We start from the raw sequence: 18,334 nt of genomic DNA, 5'->3' as shown, positions 1-18,334 counted from the left end.
ATAATCCACCATCCTCCTGGATCAAATGGAATCAACAACACACCAATTTGATGTAGCCACCAGCTCCTTCCATATAAGCCTCCAGGATCCCATATCTTATCTTGCCTAGATATTACACAACTCCACTGGCTATCAGCCATCACACTTATATCATGAGTCTTGCCCATCTTCACATGAGCTACATTTTTTGAGGTCACTACCTCACACACAGATCTCACGGGCACAACCAGCTCATAATCTGTGATTAGGGACTTCTCAACATACCCTATTGTCTCAACCTTCGAAGCTGCAAAACTCAACCCATCACATGAATTATCAAGATCACTCAGGAGCAAACAAACATCTCTTCCACCTGAAGAATGCTCAAACATACCAGCATACTCTTTCTTGTCATTGCCAACCACACATGCAAAATCCACAAGGGTATCATCAAGCAAAGCATCCAGCTGATTATCAATCACACTATCACTGCCATCTAGCTCAACATGCATACTGGTGTTTTCATTCTCTTTTGAAGAGATCGATGCTAACATATCATCCAGTGCATCATCAAGAACACAATCCATCTCATCCTCTGAATCACCATCATCTTGTAAACACTGAATCTTAACCTCATCATACTCATCACAGTTTGCATGCACACAATCAACACTTGCTGACTGTAGGTCTTTTACTTTATCAGTAATAGCCACATCAGCTTCATCACTGTCACACATGATTGAGCTCTCATCTTCGCTACTAATTTCACACCTCTCTTCCTCATTTGCTAAACCTGAAATCTCATCTTCTTCGATATGCACAATCACAGTGTCAACCACAAACTGATTGCATTCAGCCATCATAGGCATATCATCACCACTCAACACTGGAGCATGATCATCATCTACACACATAGACTTATCCTTAGCTGCCTTTAATGGGCTCTCAACATTTCTGCCATCTATGGTAGCAACCCCTTCTCTCGGGCTCTCTTCTACCACCTCGCACAGATCTAGCTGAGCAACACCCTCCTCCATAGCAACTGACAAGCCTCCACTCATAAGTGTAATGATATCCAGCTCCCTTACATCATCGACATCCGGCTTCTTCAACAGTGAAGACAACTGACTTTCTTCCTCTGATGAGATGCTCTCTTCCTCTGTCTCACTCAAAAAATCTATCTCTTCATCTGTGACTGTCTCCTCAAGTTCCTCTTCCAATTCCAGTCTACAGCTCATCACATAATCTGGTACTCTCCTTGCACCAGCTGAACTTCCTTCTCCTCCATCCATAGCGTCTCCGCTGTTATTTTGACCTCTGCTTCTTCCTGCAATCTCTACCCAATTTAGGCTGAATGTTTTCATCAGCTCCACAGCTTCATGCAATTCCTTTTTCAGGGAATCATCCTGCATAGGAATAGACACCGGCTCTCTCTCTGCATATGCCTTAATCATTTCTGGCCTACTGACCAGGGTTTTAGGCTCCTCTTGCATACCAAGCTGCCTCAGTCTCTTGACCTTCCATTCTTTCTCTCTAGCCACTCTGACTGCATCCTCAAAACTATCAATATTCTTCATCTCCACCTTCAGACGGAGTGAAGGCTCCAGACCAGCCACAAACCGGTCTCTCTTTATCATTTGCGGGGGTACTTCAGGAATTAAAGCCTCACACCATAGACTCCACAGTCTACCAAACTCTATCAGATACTGATCCACATCCTGACTATCCTTTTGCTGAATTTTGCACAACTCCTTCCATACTTCATTAGGGCTCCTGAATTGTGCAAACCGTGCAAGAAAAGCTGCTCTCACCACTGTATACTCCGGATTTTGCTGCTGAGGATGAACAGTCTTGAAGGCAGCCACTTGAGTCTGCAACCATGCTTTTGCATCTCCCTGCAAACAATAATTCATGATCTGAAACAAAATCTGAGGGGTTGCCCTATCCTTCATAAGTGCTGTGAATTCCATTTTTTCCAAGAATCTCACTGCATTCTCATATGGCATCCCCCAAAACTCTGGAAAGTCCTCTGCCATCCTCACAATCTTTCAACTGTCACACACCCTGGCTTTCTCAACCACAACAAAACTCGAAGGCAACAAAACAAATACACTACTGAAGAAGCTCACTCTACATCTGAAGAGCATTCTTTTTCCTACGGGCAAGCACTTTCAAAGCTCTCTGCACTCTAGCTCGGAGTTGGATCACACGTAGCTGGACTTCTATACATCTGTCCTTCCTGTGACCACATTTTCCACACCACTCACACTGTATCACTCTCATGTGTGGATTTCTCCCCATTGCTTGCAACACGTCTCGAAACACCTGCTCCTCCAATCTTGTAAACTGAAGTGAACTTCCTCCGTGGAGGCACCAAAACGTGGATGGACAAAAAGAGTAGAGCCTAACCCGCCTTCACAGCCACTCTCATCCACGTTCAAAACACCCGAACAACACTATCACAAGGCTAAAGGCATTCATTCAGCATCCTTTTCTCTACACACTTCGAGACACAACTCACACTCTGGTTACATTCTTCGGGAACCAGTCGACCTCAGAAAGAAACCCAGTGGAATACACAGCCCATCACAAGCTCCTACTGACTGAGCTCAAGCTCAGGAACATAGATGGCCCATGAACCATAAAACTCCAGAAAATGGCAACTTCAGGATTGCATAACAACCATGCTCACATTTTCTTGACAAAGTCCATGACGAACAACTCCGGATCTCTTTGTCCTCAAGTAACTAACAGCCGTGTATGCTCAAACTTCCACCCTGTAAGAGAACCCACACCAATAGACACACAAGCACTGCACCTTTGGACTGTAACTACAAGCCTTTTATTACCCATAGTACCATCGGTATCCTTAAAACTGAGGTGAGCTAAGTTCAAGCATCACAGTTCGCCATCATCGAGCTCTTAACAGCCAAGGTCTCCACAAGACTCCAATAAGCGCTCACTGTACCACAGAGCTTGTCATCACGAAGCACCTGGAATCCATCTATGCCAAGCATGCAGTCGAAATTCCTCATCCCGTCACGTACGTAGACCTTCACGTACCGGTTTTAGCTTCCTACTCACACGACCTTCCACTCACTGGGAACTTCTCTTGCTCACCAGAAATTCGCGGAGATAGTTGTAGCGACGACCATCCTCCTCCAACCAAGCTTCCAATCCATGCACTTCGAAGGAAACCCCCCTACGAAGTTCGCTGCCTTTTCCAAGGTCCTCCAACTCTGCACAACAGAGTCGCCATCTCTTGCAAGAAACTCCTAGAACGCACAGTCCTCCAAGCTTGCAGCTCAAACACCTCACCTACGCCACCCACGAACCTCCGATGACCAAGAGCCCTCCACACCGGTCATCGTCGACCTCCTCGGCCTCTTGTCCTCTCCCTTCGTCACCCATCTTCTACACTAGCAGCTGCTCCTCAACTCCTTTTTCGTCCCATCCCTTCCCCCAAGCTCTCCTTTCGCTGCCCGTCTGCGTACGCGACCTCGTTCCTTCTCCAAAACTCTCCTTTTGCCACCTTTTCAATGCTCTTGATGCTCCCACAAGCAACCATCTGTTCCTTCAGCCTTTCTTCTCAGAGATCCGCGGTCTCCTATCACCCACTATCTTCCCTGCACTCCATCGCATCTATCCCCCAGCTACAGTCTCGCGATGCACGCTCCACTCTCCCGGATCCTTCCCTTCAGTCCAAAGCCTCCCTCAGTAGGATTCCAGAGCCCCCAGTCTCTCAAGATACTCCCTGACCTCACGTCTCCTTGCGCCATCCTTCCCAGGCCACATTCAAGCTCTCGAGCCTCGAACTTTAAAAGCTCTCCCCTTCAGAGCTGTCCTCCTCTCATTCACAGAGCTTACCAAGCTCACGTATCCTCCCCTCAGTGCTCTCCCTGTCGTCTGAGATCCTCCTTTCTAGTTATCGAAGGAGCTCCCACGACAGCTGCTTGCCATCTCGTCGGATACTCCTCCCCCTTTTTGTTCAGCGTCTTACCCCTCTTAATCGAGTCGCATTGAATCCTCTTCCCTCTAGAAGCAACCATCACGTAGCATGCCAGCTCGTCGTCAAGAAGCTTGCTCTTCCTCCTCACGTAGCCACCTGTATGCATGCTTTTTTGATTATGGCCACGTCACCTTTTGCTTTTTCACCACTCTCCCACTCTTTCCTTCAAATCACACACCAAGGCACTTAAGCACATATTCATTGACTATGTGCACACAATTGCATGCCATCAGTCATTAGCATTTGATTGCCCACTGACCATCCACATATGATGAACACCATCCCGTCCCTAGACACCATGAAGTGCTCAAAGGTTGCTCACACAAAATCTGATTGAACGCCAGCAAGCACACACACAGGTTGAACATCACACATGTACATATGTTCAGACGAGTTTGGGGTTTTCAAAAATCTTCACACAACGGGCACCATTGCCTCCCTCCTATGCTCTTGTTGTAGGAGAGTAAGGTCATCATCTAAATAGATCCTAGTTGCTTTCAAAGTGGCCCTCGTACTCATGAGGGTAGATCTGTCCATAGCAGTCCTGAGCTTCATCACTAGTGGTCTCATATGTGTCTCTGCTTTTCCCACTCACCAAGACGTCTCATAGGTGAGATTGACCCCCATCATATCGAACAAAACTTTCTCCCTACTTGCTGCTAGTCACTTGGTTGACTCTAGTGCCAGCCTCTGTAATCTCCACTGGGGTAGGGCTCAAACTCTGTGGAGGAATGTCACTATCTGAAAAATGGCATCATCCTGGAGAGGTGTCATGGCGAACTCCACCTATACTCCGAATCATCCTAGATCGCATAGTCTCCTGTAGTCGCTCAAATCTCCCGCACTTTGCCACCAGAAGATCACTCTCCCAAAAAGGTGTTAAATGCATGTCAGTCAGCCTCACTAGGGTGTTGAAAAGACAACCCTTCTTCGGTCAATCCTCGAAATGCACCTGGAAGCACTGCCTCTCTAGTCAGGCCAAGGCAGCCCACCCTCATGTGAGTCATGCATGGCTGCATGGGTCATCATGAAAATTGGCCCCATAAATAATGCCCCAAGATATGTGTAAGACTGCGCTATCTCCACTGGCTCACCTCGGTAAGTGAAGCTATGTCGGTGAAGAACTGCGTGTGAGGTATTGAAGATCATAATCTTGGTTTTCTCAAGGTTGACTGTCAGGTGTCTCTCTCTTCAAAACTCCTCTAGGGCCTCCAAATGTCTCTAAAGTCCCTCTGTTGTGGACTATGTTGTCCACATATAGTAGTATCGGTATCATCAGGTCAGCCAATAGTGATCCCTCGCCTCTGAGATGGTCTATAAAAGATGTGATCTCATCAATGTAGAACCTGAAAAGAGTCATTTTGAGAGGAGCCATCCTTGCCTCACCCTGATCGTGCTCTCAACTCAATCCAATAGACCTCCAGGGGTGCAAACTCTCCCTCTAATGGACTTATATAGGCTCATCACCCCCCAAATCATTCTCTCTGAAATCTGCATCTCTTGTAACCTTTTGATCAGGCGGGATCATGGAACAGTTTCGAAGGCCTATTAAAAGTCTACAAAGCAAGCATAGAATTTTTTATGTCTCAAAACCACCTCAGGGCTGAGAATTTGCCTAGGGAGAGGCGCTTATGCACATTATGTGACATATAGGAGATTGAGTCTAAGGAGCATTTCATTTTCAGATGGCTTGTATACTATGAGATTTGAGGACGCTTCTATTGCCTCTTCAGAGATAGTTCTGGGATATTGTCCCGCTTTCTCTCCTTTCAAGACCAGAGAAGCCTAGCCGCATTCATTCACGAGGCAGTCAGACACCGGGGGCATCTACTTCGATCATGGACACAAGAGCATACCTCCTTGATAGACTACTCAGAGCTCGATCAGTAATATCTTCCAGCCAGACCATGTGGACTCCCATACCACGAGACCCCTTCATGATCGTGACATAGAGACAACAACACGACGCTCAAACAAAGGATGGATGCACAGATTACACTCGTGGATATTCCTTCCTTGGGGCTCCCCCGATAGGGATTACAATAGCCCTTGCAGACGCAGAGCTACGACCAGGAGGCGACACAGGACCACGCGGGCAGCCGCCAGCACTCTATCTTTGACTTTATGCCCCCATTACCTCATCCACCTTGATGCTCTGATGATGAGGATGTTAGTGTTGTGTAGATAATCATCATTCTGACATGACTATGTAGCACTGTTACACTCAGCACTTATCATTTTGCATTCTGCATTGGAGTGGATGCTCGTTTAGTAGCTCCACCCACACAGCTTGTTTGTATCAGGATTTTGCAGTCTCATAGACCCATCGGTCTTTCAAAGACTTTAATAAACTTTCTCTCTTTCTTTCGTAGGATTCGGCACGGGTGATGATGCTCGTTTCAGTAGCTCCACCCTTACTGTGATTTGTATCAGGTTTTCTTTCAGTCTCATAGACCCATCGGTCTTCCGAAGACTCTAATAAAATTTCTTTCTTTCTTTCTTTCTCCCTCTCTCTCTCTCTCTCTCTCTCTCTCTCTCTCTCTCTCTCTCCACCTCCACCTCCTGCTACGACCGCTTGATGGGACAGGGCCCATGGGACACACCACCCGTCAGATAGTCTACGCATCGCTGTATGGAACTGCAATGGTTCTTTTACAGCACAGCCAGGCAATCTACGGGGGGCATTCTTTGGGAGAGATATCATCTTTTTCACGGAGACACACGAGAGTCCAGAGAGACCTTTGCCACGAGTGACAGGGTATACATGGAGATCTGCCTTCAGGCAGCACACCCGAACATTTGGAGTGAGAGGATCTGGAGGAGTGGCCATTTTGTACAGAGAGCATCTCGATCGGATCATCACAGTGGAGAGAGCGGATTCACATGCCCGATTCTTGTGGGTACGCATTTGCCGCAGAGCCCCTCAGCGAGATCTTTTTATTGCAGTTTGCTACTTCCCCCCGGCGCAGTCGATCTATTCTTCCACTAGACCAGGCCAGTCCATATTTGAGGATCTCTCAGCGGACATTGCAGATTTTTCACATCGCGGAGAAGTCATCCTTTTAGGAGACTTCAACGCGAGGACCTCAGACAGACAGGCCCTCACTTATGACTACATGGAGGATCCGGTCATACTCCCAGCATTTCACGATGATAGCCTCTGTCGGACTTCATCAGACTGCACAGTACAGCCCACAGATCAGGGACGTCAGTTACTGGAGCTCCTCACCTCGCACAGTATGGTCATTTATAACGGCTTGTCAAGGTGGCCACAGTCTTCCATGCCTACATTCTCTTCTGCTTCTGGGCGTGGTACTAGCGTGATCGACTACATCATAGGTCCCCCGTCTCTAGTCCCTTCCATCCATAGCCTTACTGTTAGCCCCTTCATGCCCTCTACCGACCATGCACTCATCCACTTTACTTTGACTAATGTCTCCCATGACCCACCCCCCCCTCGTTATCATGACCGCCAACCCTATTACGAGGTTCATTTCGACCACCAGTTCGATGATGTGTATAGCCAGAACCTCAGCTGCCTACTCCGTCCTCATCTATTAGATGCTCTACCATCCACGCAGGACCTGTGGGAACTTGTACATACTTCACTCGTTTCTGCCGCTCACATGTCGTTCCCTGCCACATGTCATTCGTCTAGTCCCCCACCGGTTGGTCTTGTTCCTTGCAACGGTTGGTATGACGAGGAGTGTAAGGAACTCCACAGGAAACTTCACCTTGAGACCAAGGAGAAGTCTCCCCTCCTTGCCGAAACCAAGAGAGACTACAAGTGGTTGGTTAGGCGCAAGAAACGCCAATTTCTAGCCCGGAATGAGGAGGAGCTGAGAAGCTTGCTTTTCAGCTGTGACTCCAAGGAATTCTGGAGAAAATTCCTCCGCTCGAAGTCTCAGAGCCCCCTCACAGATCCACGTGTTTGGTCTGCATACACTTCAGCTCTATACGATGTTCCAGATCAGCCAGCCATCGATTTATCCCATTCCCCTAGGCCAGCTTCATCTAGTCTCTTCACACCAGAGAGTGTCCGTGCAGCAGTCCACCGATTGAAGAACGGGAGAGCTAAGGATCATGATGGATTGCAAGCGGAGTATGTAATCCATGGGATTGATGCCTTAGATTTTGTTCTTTCCCGTCTCTTCAATGAGTCTGTTTGTACAGGCCTACCACAGTCCTGGTTAGGCAATACCATAGTACATATCCACAAGTCGGGGGACCCTATGGAGCCGTCGAATCACAGGACCATCATGATTGGCCACGTTATGGCCAAGATCTATGCATCAGTTTTGGAAAGCTGTATAAATGACCATGCCGAGATGACAGGACTCAGAGCCAGAGGGCAGGCTGGATTTCGCAGGGATCATTCGACACTTGACCACATCCTCACACTCAGGGCACTGGTAGAGGAGGCGAAGTCACGAAGGCAACGGCTTTATTGTTGCCTCGTGGACTTCAGGAAGGCATTTGACACAGTTCCGCGATTCAGATTGTTTCAGAGGATTCGCCAGATGGGCTTCAGTGGAGAGATACAGTGGGCTATCATGGCTTTGTATGAGAGGGTCACTGGTCGGGTTCGGACACGTGAGGGCTCTCAGAGGAGGTATGTAGCACGATTGGGGTGAAGCAGGGTTGCCCGCTCTCTCCTACTCTCTTTGGATTATATATTGATGAGCTAGAGATGTTTATACAGATGACAGGCGGTGTGGGCTCTACTCTCTCAGGATCCTCCATTCCTATCCTCCTGTATGCGGACGATGTGGTTCTCATTTCCTCTACTGCTCAGGGCCTCCAGGCACATATTGAGGCACTCCACAGGTTTTGCCAGGACAGGGGGTTGACCGTAAACCTTGGCAAGACCAAGGTTATGGTTTTCAACACCTCTGATCGTATTTATAGCACGGATGAGTTTTGCTTCACATATGACGGACAGCCCATTGAGCTTGTTAGAGAGTACACTTATTTGGGGGCAGTTTTCAGGGGACCGGTTTTCACCATGACATATGCAGCACGAGATAGGATTAGTAAAGGGTATGCTTCGTTGGCTCATCTTGAGCGTCAGTGTTTTCAGTCCCACTTTCAGCATCCCGATACGAAATCCTTGCTTTTTGATACATTGGTGAGACCAGCTGCGATGTATGCAGCTCCTTTCTGGGCAGGAGACCTCGGCGCTGCAGATTGGAGACGAGTAGAGAGGTTACAGATCATCATGTTCTCTCGGCTCATTAGGGCCAAGGCTACAGTTCCGCACGAGATCATGCTAGCAGAGTTTGGAGCTACTCCCCTTGCATTGGATGCAGCGTTTCAGTCGGTCATGTATTTGCATAGGGTTAGGGAGTTTGGAGACTCAGCAGCAGGCAGAGCTCGGTTGCCATGGTTAGCACTTGCATCTTCTATGGAGTTGGCACGATCTGGGGCCCGATACTGCTGGTACTTCAGACTCACTAGGTGGCTCACATCTCTTGGACTAGACATGGATAGACTGCCTCCCTTCCGATACAGCATAGATGCCCCTCATCTCGAGTTGACTCGCCACGAGCTTAGCCAGGTCACGAGAGCAGACTTGCTGCAGCTTCATACGTATCGCACTTGGATTTATCCCACGCAGCTTCCGACGAAGATGGCCACATATCGTGACCACTTCCTTCGGATCTCAGAGGATGGATTTGTCATTCCACCAGGCTATACAGGTATCCACATGTCCCACTCACTGAGGATTGCCCTTGGCCAGCTTAGAGTCTCTTCGCATCAGCTCGAGATAGAGGCTGGTAGGATGCGACGCATGGAGGATGGACGGCGACCAGGCCGAGAGACCAGGATCTGCCCTTGTTGCACCATGGGAGAGGTGGAGTCAGAGGAGCACTTCATTTGCAGATGCCCGCTGTATTATGAGCTCGGAGGTAGATTCCACTGTCTCTTCACGGATGGCTTTGGACCTCTCTCACGAGTGATGGACTACGAGGATCAGCATTGCCTAGCTCTTTATGTCAGGGAGGCCACTATGCTTCGACGAGACTACCTCAGAGACCATCAGCACAGACCAGAGCGTGATAGAGCCCAGCCTGATAGAGCTCAGGCACACGCTATACCAGAGGACAGAGACCAGGAGGAGCATGAGGAGGTCAGAGCTCACACAGGACACATGCCTCCACCCTGTGGATGTACATATGAGATGGTTTGGAGACGCCGCAGGATCTTGTTACATAGGGGACATACTCGTCGCTTCATCTCCAGACGATCCAGGATGATGGCAGCTTTTCGGAGGAGACTTACTCATGGAGATCTCGCCCCACCAGCCGCTCACCTCACCTTTGCTCAGATTTGTACTCTCATAGCAGGAGGCAGAGTCGATGGACAGGATTTCCAGTATTATTTTGGTTCTCAAACTCCGTGACACCTAGACTTGTATCTTTGCATTGGCATATTGTACTCATCCCCCCATTTTGCACCCAGGGGCGGTTTCCTTGCATCTAGTTTACTTTGTATTTAGGCTCAGATTTGACATTATGTACTTTCACTTGCATTGTATTACGTAGCACTTAGATGATATTCGACGATGCCTCTTCTTTGTGGCACGTTGATTTTGTGCTATCTTGTATGCAGAGTTCTTGATGTCCCATGGGCCCATTTTGGCCTTTAGTGGACAATAATACACTTTCTTTCTTTCTTTCTTTCTCTCATGCTTGCTATGGTGACTGCGTACAAAGGATGCAAAACAATGTGAGCTTTATGTGCAGGCTCTTTTTGCAAGGCTGCTATATAGCTTCAGACACAGGAGTAGAAGTCCCAGAAATTCAGAGCGCTCTAGGGATTACAGCAGACAAAGATCCCTTATGTGCATCTCCTTTTGGTCTCCTAGAGGATGTAGGCATGTACCTTTGAGCAGCTACTGAAGCCTACAGAGGAGCACATAGCAGAAGAGTAGTAGTCTACTTCAACGGTGCAGTAATCTAAGATTTGGTACCTTACCCTAGTGGTTGTTCGCTGAAGGTGTTGGTATATGTGTTAGCAGTTTTTGTACTTGATTTCCACCATTGGCAGTCCACTTGTTAAAAAAACATTATTGATCTTGTACATGCGAGCATGAATTTGCAATGATAAATTCTAATTCTAAGACTAGAATTTTAAAGATGATACAATCCACGGATAATTTTTTCATAGAACAGCATAAATATTAAGAGAGAATTAGAGAAGTAATCACCTGCATCTGAGCCGATGGATAGAATCAAGATCTTTTTCCCGATCAGAACGATGCTGTTCTTGTTCTAAATGCATTTCAAGTTCAGCCTTCCTTGCCAGCTTCTTCCAGTGCTCCACTGATCCTCCATGCCCAGCTCCATATCTGAATAAATAGTACATTGTCTGATTTACACACATTATAGGACGTTCTAGAAATACACAAGCATGTTGAAGAACAAAAAAAATCCAAAACTTTAACTCCCAAAAAATGGCTATAAAAGATTTGTTTGGCATATATATTGCAAGGTAGGAACAACAAGACTACATAAAACTCTACACGTCTGCACTTCAAATAATTCCAAAACTTTAATCCCCCAAAAATGGCTATAAAAGTTTTATTTGGCATATATATTCCCATGTATGAACAACAAGACTAGATATTATACTCCACTCATTTCCCACTTCAAATCTTCCTTGCTGAATACTCTCTTTTAGTAACTATAATCTCGTTGGGGACCAAAACTTTTTTTTTTTTTTTGGGGCTATTTATTTCCATCTTGTCAACCTTATCTCTCTTTTAGCTTTCTCCACTTTCCCTGCTTCTGATTACCCATTTTAGGATCATGTTATTCTCCTACACCTTTCTCAACTGGACCATTCCATATTGAAAAGTTTGTCAACCTTATCTCTCTTTTAGCTTTCTGCACTTTCCCTGCTTCTGATTACCCATTTTAGGATCATGTTATTTTCCTACACCTTTCTCAACTGGACCATTCCATATTGAAAAGTTTGTGAATAGTATGGCCACCACCATTCTAATCACCAAAAATTCTTTCAATCAAAGGAGTTCTAGGGGGAAAAGGTCCCAACTCACCAGTCCATCATCGACAACACTTAAAAATTTTAGTTCACCACAAGCGATCTATCGACATCAGTTTGACCCAAATCAAGCATGGTTCAGTAGTCATCTGACATGACCATTCGAGCATTCGAAAGGGGTCATGGTGCTTAAACAATCGAGTTCTAAAGTAGTCCTTTCGACTTTGTATTATTGACAACCCACTTGCCTCAGGTGATTGGATGATTTGTCATCAACTTGTCAACGATCATAGCCAAAAATCATCACCACCATTGCATGCAAGCTCGCAGTGGTAGGCTCTCATAGCCTCTCCATTGGCACCATCTCACTCCAAGGCTACTCTTCAAAATGACCCAGTCAAAAGCAACCAGTACTTCCCGATGAGCTGCTGCTGCTCCCCAGCTCCCCTTGCTGCCCCCTCTCAGCCTCTCCCTCCCTCCCTCCCCGCCCCTCTCTCCTCCCTCCCTTCAGCCCCCTCCCTGCCTCCCCTCTCCCTCCTCCCTCAGCCCCCTCCTTGCCTTCCTACCCCCGCCCTTCAAGCCCCTTCCCCCGCCCTCTTCCCCCGCCCCTTCAGCCCCCTTCCTCCGCTCTCTACCCCTGCCCCTACCCCTGTACCCTCAGCCCCCTCCCCTGCCATCCACCCCCACCCCCTTCCCCCGCGCCTTCAGCCTCTATCCCCCTGCCCCCTGCCCCCTCAGCCCCTACCCTCGCTCTCATAGCCTCTCCATTGGCACCATCTCACTCCAAGGCTAGTCTTCAAAATGACCCAGTCAAAAGCAACCGGTACTTCCCGATGAGCTGCTGCTGCTCCCCAGCTCCCCTTGCTGCCCCCTCTCAGCCTCTCCCTCCCTCCCTCCCCGCCCCTCTCTCCTCCCTCCCTTCAGCCCCCTCCCTGCCTCCCCTCTCCCTCCTCCCTCAGCCCCCTCCTTGCCTTCCTACCCCCGCCCTTCAAGCCCCTTCCCCCGCCCTCTTCCCCCGCCCCTTCAGCCCCCTTCCTCCGCTCTCTACCCCTGCCCCTACCCCTGTACCCTCAGCCCCCTCCCCTGCCATCCACCCCCACCCCCTTCCCCCGCGCCTTCAGCCTCTATCCCCCTGCCCCCTACCCCTGCCCCCTCAGCCCCTACCCTCGCTCTCCTCCCCCCCCTCCCTTCCCTGCCTCTCGTACCTCTTCAGCCCCTTCCTTCAGCCTCTGCCTCACTCCTCCCCTTCTGTCTCAGCCCCTCCCTCTGCCTCACTCCTCCCCTCAGCCCCTCTCCTTCAGACCTCTGCCTCTCTCCTCCCCTCTCCCTCAGCCCCTCTCCTTTCCGCCCTCCCCCCCCCCCCCTTTCTTTCTCCTAGCCTTTCCCTCTGCCTTCACCCTCTTCTCTATCCTAACAAATGTTTTAGTCGGACAGAGCTCAACAATATTCGAGTCAGCGTTTCCACCCCAATTGATGATGGCTTTGCCTTCAGCCAATCCTCGCCTGCTTCCACCGGCTGCAAAAACCATCACATTCTCAAAAGACAAGTTGCAGCAGCTCCGAAAAGATACAGAGGAGGAGAGCTTGACATTGCTCTTTGCTCGCATCCGATCCCATCCTTCCAGGTTACAAGCCAAGGACTGGATGCTCGCCACTTTACCTAAAGACCTCGCAAGGCACCTCACAGATGTTCGTCTGCTTGGGCGAGGTTTCTTTCACATTGTTTTTGATTCCCCGAATGCAGTAGGTATAGTGCTTCAGGCCAGTCTTTTGGCACTGAGCTCCAAGAGAATTTTCTTGACACCTTTCTCGTTGGGTTTTGACCTTGTGGAGGAGGATGGCCGGACCTCTGCCTCTCTCCTCCCCCCTCCCTCAGCCCCTCTCCTTTCCGCCCTCCCCCCCCCCCTTTCTTTCTCCTAGCCTCTCCCTCTGCCTTCACCCTCTTCTCTATCCTAACAAATGTTTCAGTCGGAAGGAGCTCAACAGTGTTCAAGTCGGCATTTCCACCCCAATTGATGATGGCTTTTCCTTCATCCAATCCTTGCCTGCTTCCACCGGCTGCAAAAACCATTACATTCTCAAAAGATGAGTTGCAACAGCTCCGAAAAGATATAGAGCAGGAGAGCTTGACATCGCTCTTTGCTCGCATCCATGGGTCCCATCCTTCCAGGTTACAAGCCAGGGACTGGATGCTCACCGCTTTACCTGGAGGCCTCACAGGGCACCTCACAGATGTTCGTCTTCTTGGTCGAGGCTTCTTTCAAGTTGTTTTTGATTCCCCAGATGTAGCAGGTATAGTGCTTTAGGCCAGTCCTTTGGCACTGAGCTCCAGGAGAATTTTCTTGACACCTTTCTCGTTGGGTTTTGACACTGTGGAGGAGGATGGCTAGACGTTTTCACTCTTCCTCAGATTCCCCGGCCTCCCTCAAGTGTACCATCGACTCTTATCTTCCATTGGAGCCGCTTTTGGGATGGTCACCGAGATCTCCCCTGCCTGGGATGCCTTCTTCGATAGCAGAGGCAGTCAAAACCGAACATTACAGATGACCACATCATGCTCCAGCATCCACATGGCTCATTCTTCAGGGACAGAGTTGAGATCGCTGGGAGATAGGATCAGTGTAGGATTTGTAGGACCCCTGGATACCTTGCCAAAGATTGCCCAAGGAAGAGAAAAAAGAAAAGGCCTAAAAGGTCCACGGGTGTAGTGCCTCATAGCACCACCTCGACTGGACCTACTTCAAGATCTACCTCACATCCTACCACTTCTCACGCTGCTGGACCTTCAACCTCTCGCTCAGGACCATTGGCTACAGCCTCTCGTCTTGGACCTTCATTTACAGCGCGAATGGGACCTTCAGCATGTCCTGTTCCAGTCGTCCCCCGTTGGGTGCCAGTCAGAGTTGTTGAGTTAGTTTCACCTCAGGAGACTGCTATTGATGGCGCCATGGACCCTCCTTACAGAGACATGAGATATTCTTGTCCTAGTTCCTTGTGCTGATGAGCTTGCTCCTGTCCCTTCATATGTTCATGTGAAGGAGTTTTCTCCTATGGAGCAAGTTGTTGCTAAGACCCGTGCCTTACTCCAAGCTAATGCTACTTTTTTGGCCGAGCTCCATCAGCAGCCCCCTTTCTCTCTTTCTCCTACTTCTTTACCTCTTGATAGAGGCAAGGGGATTATCGCTTCTACTCCCGCAGGGATCCTCCGCACACCCGCACCAGGAGCATCATTCAGGAATTCTTTTGCAGTTTTGGCAGACATGGTAGAGTTTGAATTAGAGGAGGAGTTTGCACCCTTGGGAAGCACCTTGTTCTAATCACCGTGGATAGAGCTTCCCCTTTTGTAGGTGTGGGAGTGCTTTCCCCAGGTGACTTCCCTCCTCTTGATAGGAGGAATTTTTCCCAGGAGAGGGATATCTCGTTACCAGGTCGAGTAGAGTTTTTCATGCCGCCTCTTCCTCTCGACGATGAGGATTGTCAGTTGGAATGTTCAGGGCCTCGGAGGTATACCTCACCGCCTCCGTAGGCAGCTGATTCGTAACCAACTTCATCCAGGTGTTACTGGGGGACCCATTGATATTCTCATGATTCAAGAACACAAACTGGAGGTCAAGAATTGTGCCAAGTCGGGTAAGCTTCTTTCAGGTTATACCTTTTGGTCACCCACCTTGGGCACCAAGAGAGATACTTCCATTTCTGTTTCTTCTTCGGTGCTACCCTTGGTGGTTGAACATGGGATCATAGTTCCCTCTAGAGCTCATTGGATCATTCTTTTGATTGGTGGGCAAAAGGTTGGTTTCTTAAACCTTTATGCCCCCAATTCAAGAGGGGACCGTGTCCTTCTATGGAAGGAGCTGCTTTCTTGGTCATGCATTGCAGAGTCTTGGATCATTGGGGGTAATTCCAACAAGTTTGAAATGCCCACAGACAAAAGAGGAGGTAGGAAAGGTGGTATTCACTCCCTAGAGAGAGCAGCCTGGGATGCCTTCCTTTTTCAGTACAATGGCAGAGATGCCTGGCATGATGATGCTTTTTACACTCAATCAGCCATCGTCACTCTTGTTTTCTTGGTCGAATAGGAGGTTGCAGATGCCTATCCACGAACGGATTGACGAATTTATGTGGAGGATTGGGCTCTAGATAGAGGTGGGATAGTATGCATTACACCTGGGGTGTCCACTTCATATCACTTTCCAAATGTTCTGTTTGTTTCAGATCCTCATGTGAGGAGTCGTCTGCCAGTATCAAGATTCTAGATGCCTTCTATGCAAAGGAGGGCCTCACAAAGGCAGTGTTGCGGACTTGGGTATCTCACATGCATGATGGGCAGCTTTTTCCATCAAATATAATTGCAGCCCTATCGGATATTAGTGTCTTTTATCATTCAGTTTCTCGTATCAGGAGAGGTAAGATCCTCTCTACTCTTGGTCCCAAATGTAGCAAGGAGAGCGTTTCACAACTTGTTGACTCAGACGGAGTTTTACAGACACATCCAAATGCCGTCTTGCAGCAGGTAGCCACATATTTCTATGCCTCCCTTCTTACAGCAGATCCTGACACAGGCTACAGATGATGCTCTAGTTGTTATTTGGCAGCACTTACCTATGTTGGTGACTGGAGATATGATAGTCTCACTTGATGCACCATTCACCAACATAGAGTTTAGGTCTGCTCTCTCTGTCCTTCACAAGGGCAAGTGTCCTGGTTCAGATGGGCTTACACTCTCTTTCTTTATTTCATTTTGGGATCAGATTGGGGATCACATTACCTCAGCCCTGCAGGGCGTTTGGGACTCGAGTGAGATGCCAGACTCACTTACGGAGGGCCTCATTCATCTTATCCTAAAAGGGGGATGCAGGAATTTAGTGTCTCAGTGGAGACCAATCACTCTATTGGGTACTTTGTACAAAATCTTAGCAAAAGCAATCATGCTACGTCTGCAACCTTTTCTTCCAGATCTTATACATGATACGCAAACGGGATTTGTGCATGGCAGGAGCATCTTCGATAACATCTTCTCATTTTGGGAGGCTTCTGACTGGGCCATGCATAATGGCTTGTCTGAGGGGGGGGTCCGCTACTGGAGGCCTAAGGTCACTGATGTGAGGAGCGTGAAGTGGGTGATGCGTAGACCTATGTCACAACTCTACCTCAGCTGCACTACCTCAGCTGCACTACACTGCGTAATGCGTGAACCTATGACATAACACTAGTCGAAGATGCTACGGAGTGCTGAGTACTGTTGAGTACTAGAAAAAAACAGGAAGAACAAACCCAGAAAGGAGATGAAGGAACAACAGTAATAACAGATAACGGAGAAAGCGATAGACAAGAGCACAATGGAGGAAGCGGTAGACAAGAGCACAAAGCGAACAAGTGTGTATCATAGAATGAAGAGATTCTCATACACTAGCCTCTCCGAACAGAGATCAAAGATCACTCATCCACAACAATGCAACAGTAGCAATACACCATAACAACGCAACAGGTGAGCTCGTAGCTCTACCTCTCTCCTTCTCATTCTCAATCCCCGTACAATGCTGAATGACTCCCCCTCATCTCCCCTCTTCACCCTCGCCTTCCGGATGGGAAATCCCCTCCCTCTCTCCTATTGGCTGTCCCCTCATCCTTAGCCATCCCGCCACTGAGTCTCTTCATGTCTCCTCAATGGCCAGCTTGCGCCGAGTCGGTGTTGTAACTACTCCATATGCACTGCCTGCAGCCACCCTGTATCTACACCCTATATCTGACAAAGCACCGCCAGATGAACATCTATGCCACCAATGAGTCAGGTCTGCAGAGGTTGGCAGAGCATGACTGTGCAACATGAAGACCCTTGACGCATGACCATGTGCCTGGGTGATATGTCCTCCTGATGACTATGTCCCCATGTGACTATGCCATATGGTGACCATGTACTTGTGTCATCCTTGTGACCACATCATCGCCATGACTTGTGTCATCCCCTGACTAAGTGCTGGACATAGCTAGTCTTGCATGATCTCGTTATAACAGTTCCCCCGCCACTCAAGAGGGGGGGAGTGATTGCGCAGGAGGGGGGAGTAATTGCGGGGGCTGATTGCTGAGGGGGTGATTGCACAGTAGGGGGGACTGTTTGCAAGAGGGGGGGGGGGAAGTGATTGCACAGGAGGGAAGCAGTCAATAGAGCGAGCGAGAAAAAGCGAGCAAGCCCAAAAAAGCGAGCGACAATTATTTGAAGTGATTGGAAAATCAAGCAAGCAAAGAAAGAATTTAAGTTTTTTATAAAATAATTGCTTGAAGTATAAAGTATTCAAAAGAGTAGTTGTGTCACATTTCTTGAAATTGAGTAGTCTAAAG

The 18,334-nt window shown here is 48.5% G+C and overlaps 1 protein-coding gene across 1 annotated transcript in view; it reads right to left on the bottom strand.

Annotated features, from left to right (window-relative positions):
• Window positions 1-18,334, bottom strand: part of LOC147882753 (uncharacterized) — a 201,525-nt gene that overhangs the window by 138,731 nt on the left and 44,460 nt on the right. The window contains 1 exon segment of the mRNA XM_087400494.1: window positions 11,199-11,339. Coding sequence (XP_087256620.1) covers window positions 11,199-11,339 — 141 coding nt within the window.

This window comes from Dipteris shenzhenensis, chromosome 29 (genome assembly GCF_047967505.1).
Source record: "Dipteris shenzhenensis isolate YYH24624 ecotype China chromosome 29, Dip_SZ_1.0, whole genome shotgun sequence".
Lineage (NCBI taxonomy): Eukaryota > Viridiplantae > Streptophyta > Polypodiopsida > Gleicheniales > Dipteridaceae > Dipteris > Dipteris shenzhenensis.
The sequence above is the reverse complement of the archived record's forward strand: the minus strand, read 5'-3'. Positions and strand labels throughout refer to the sequence as shown.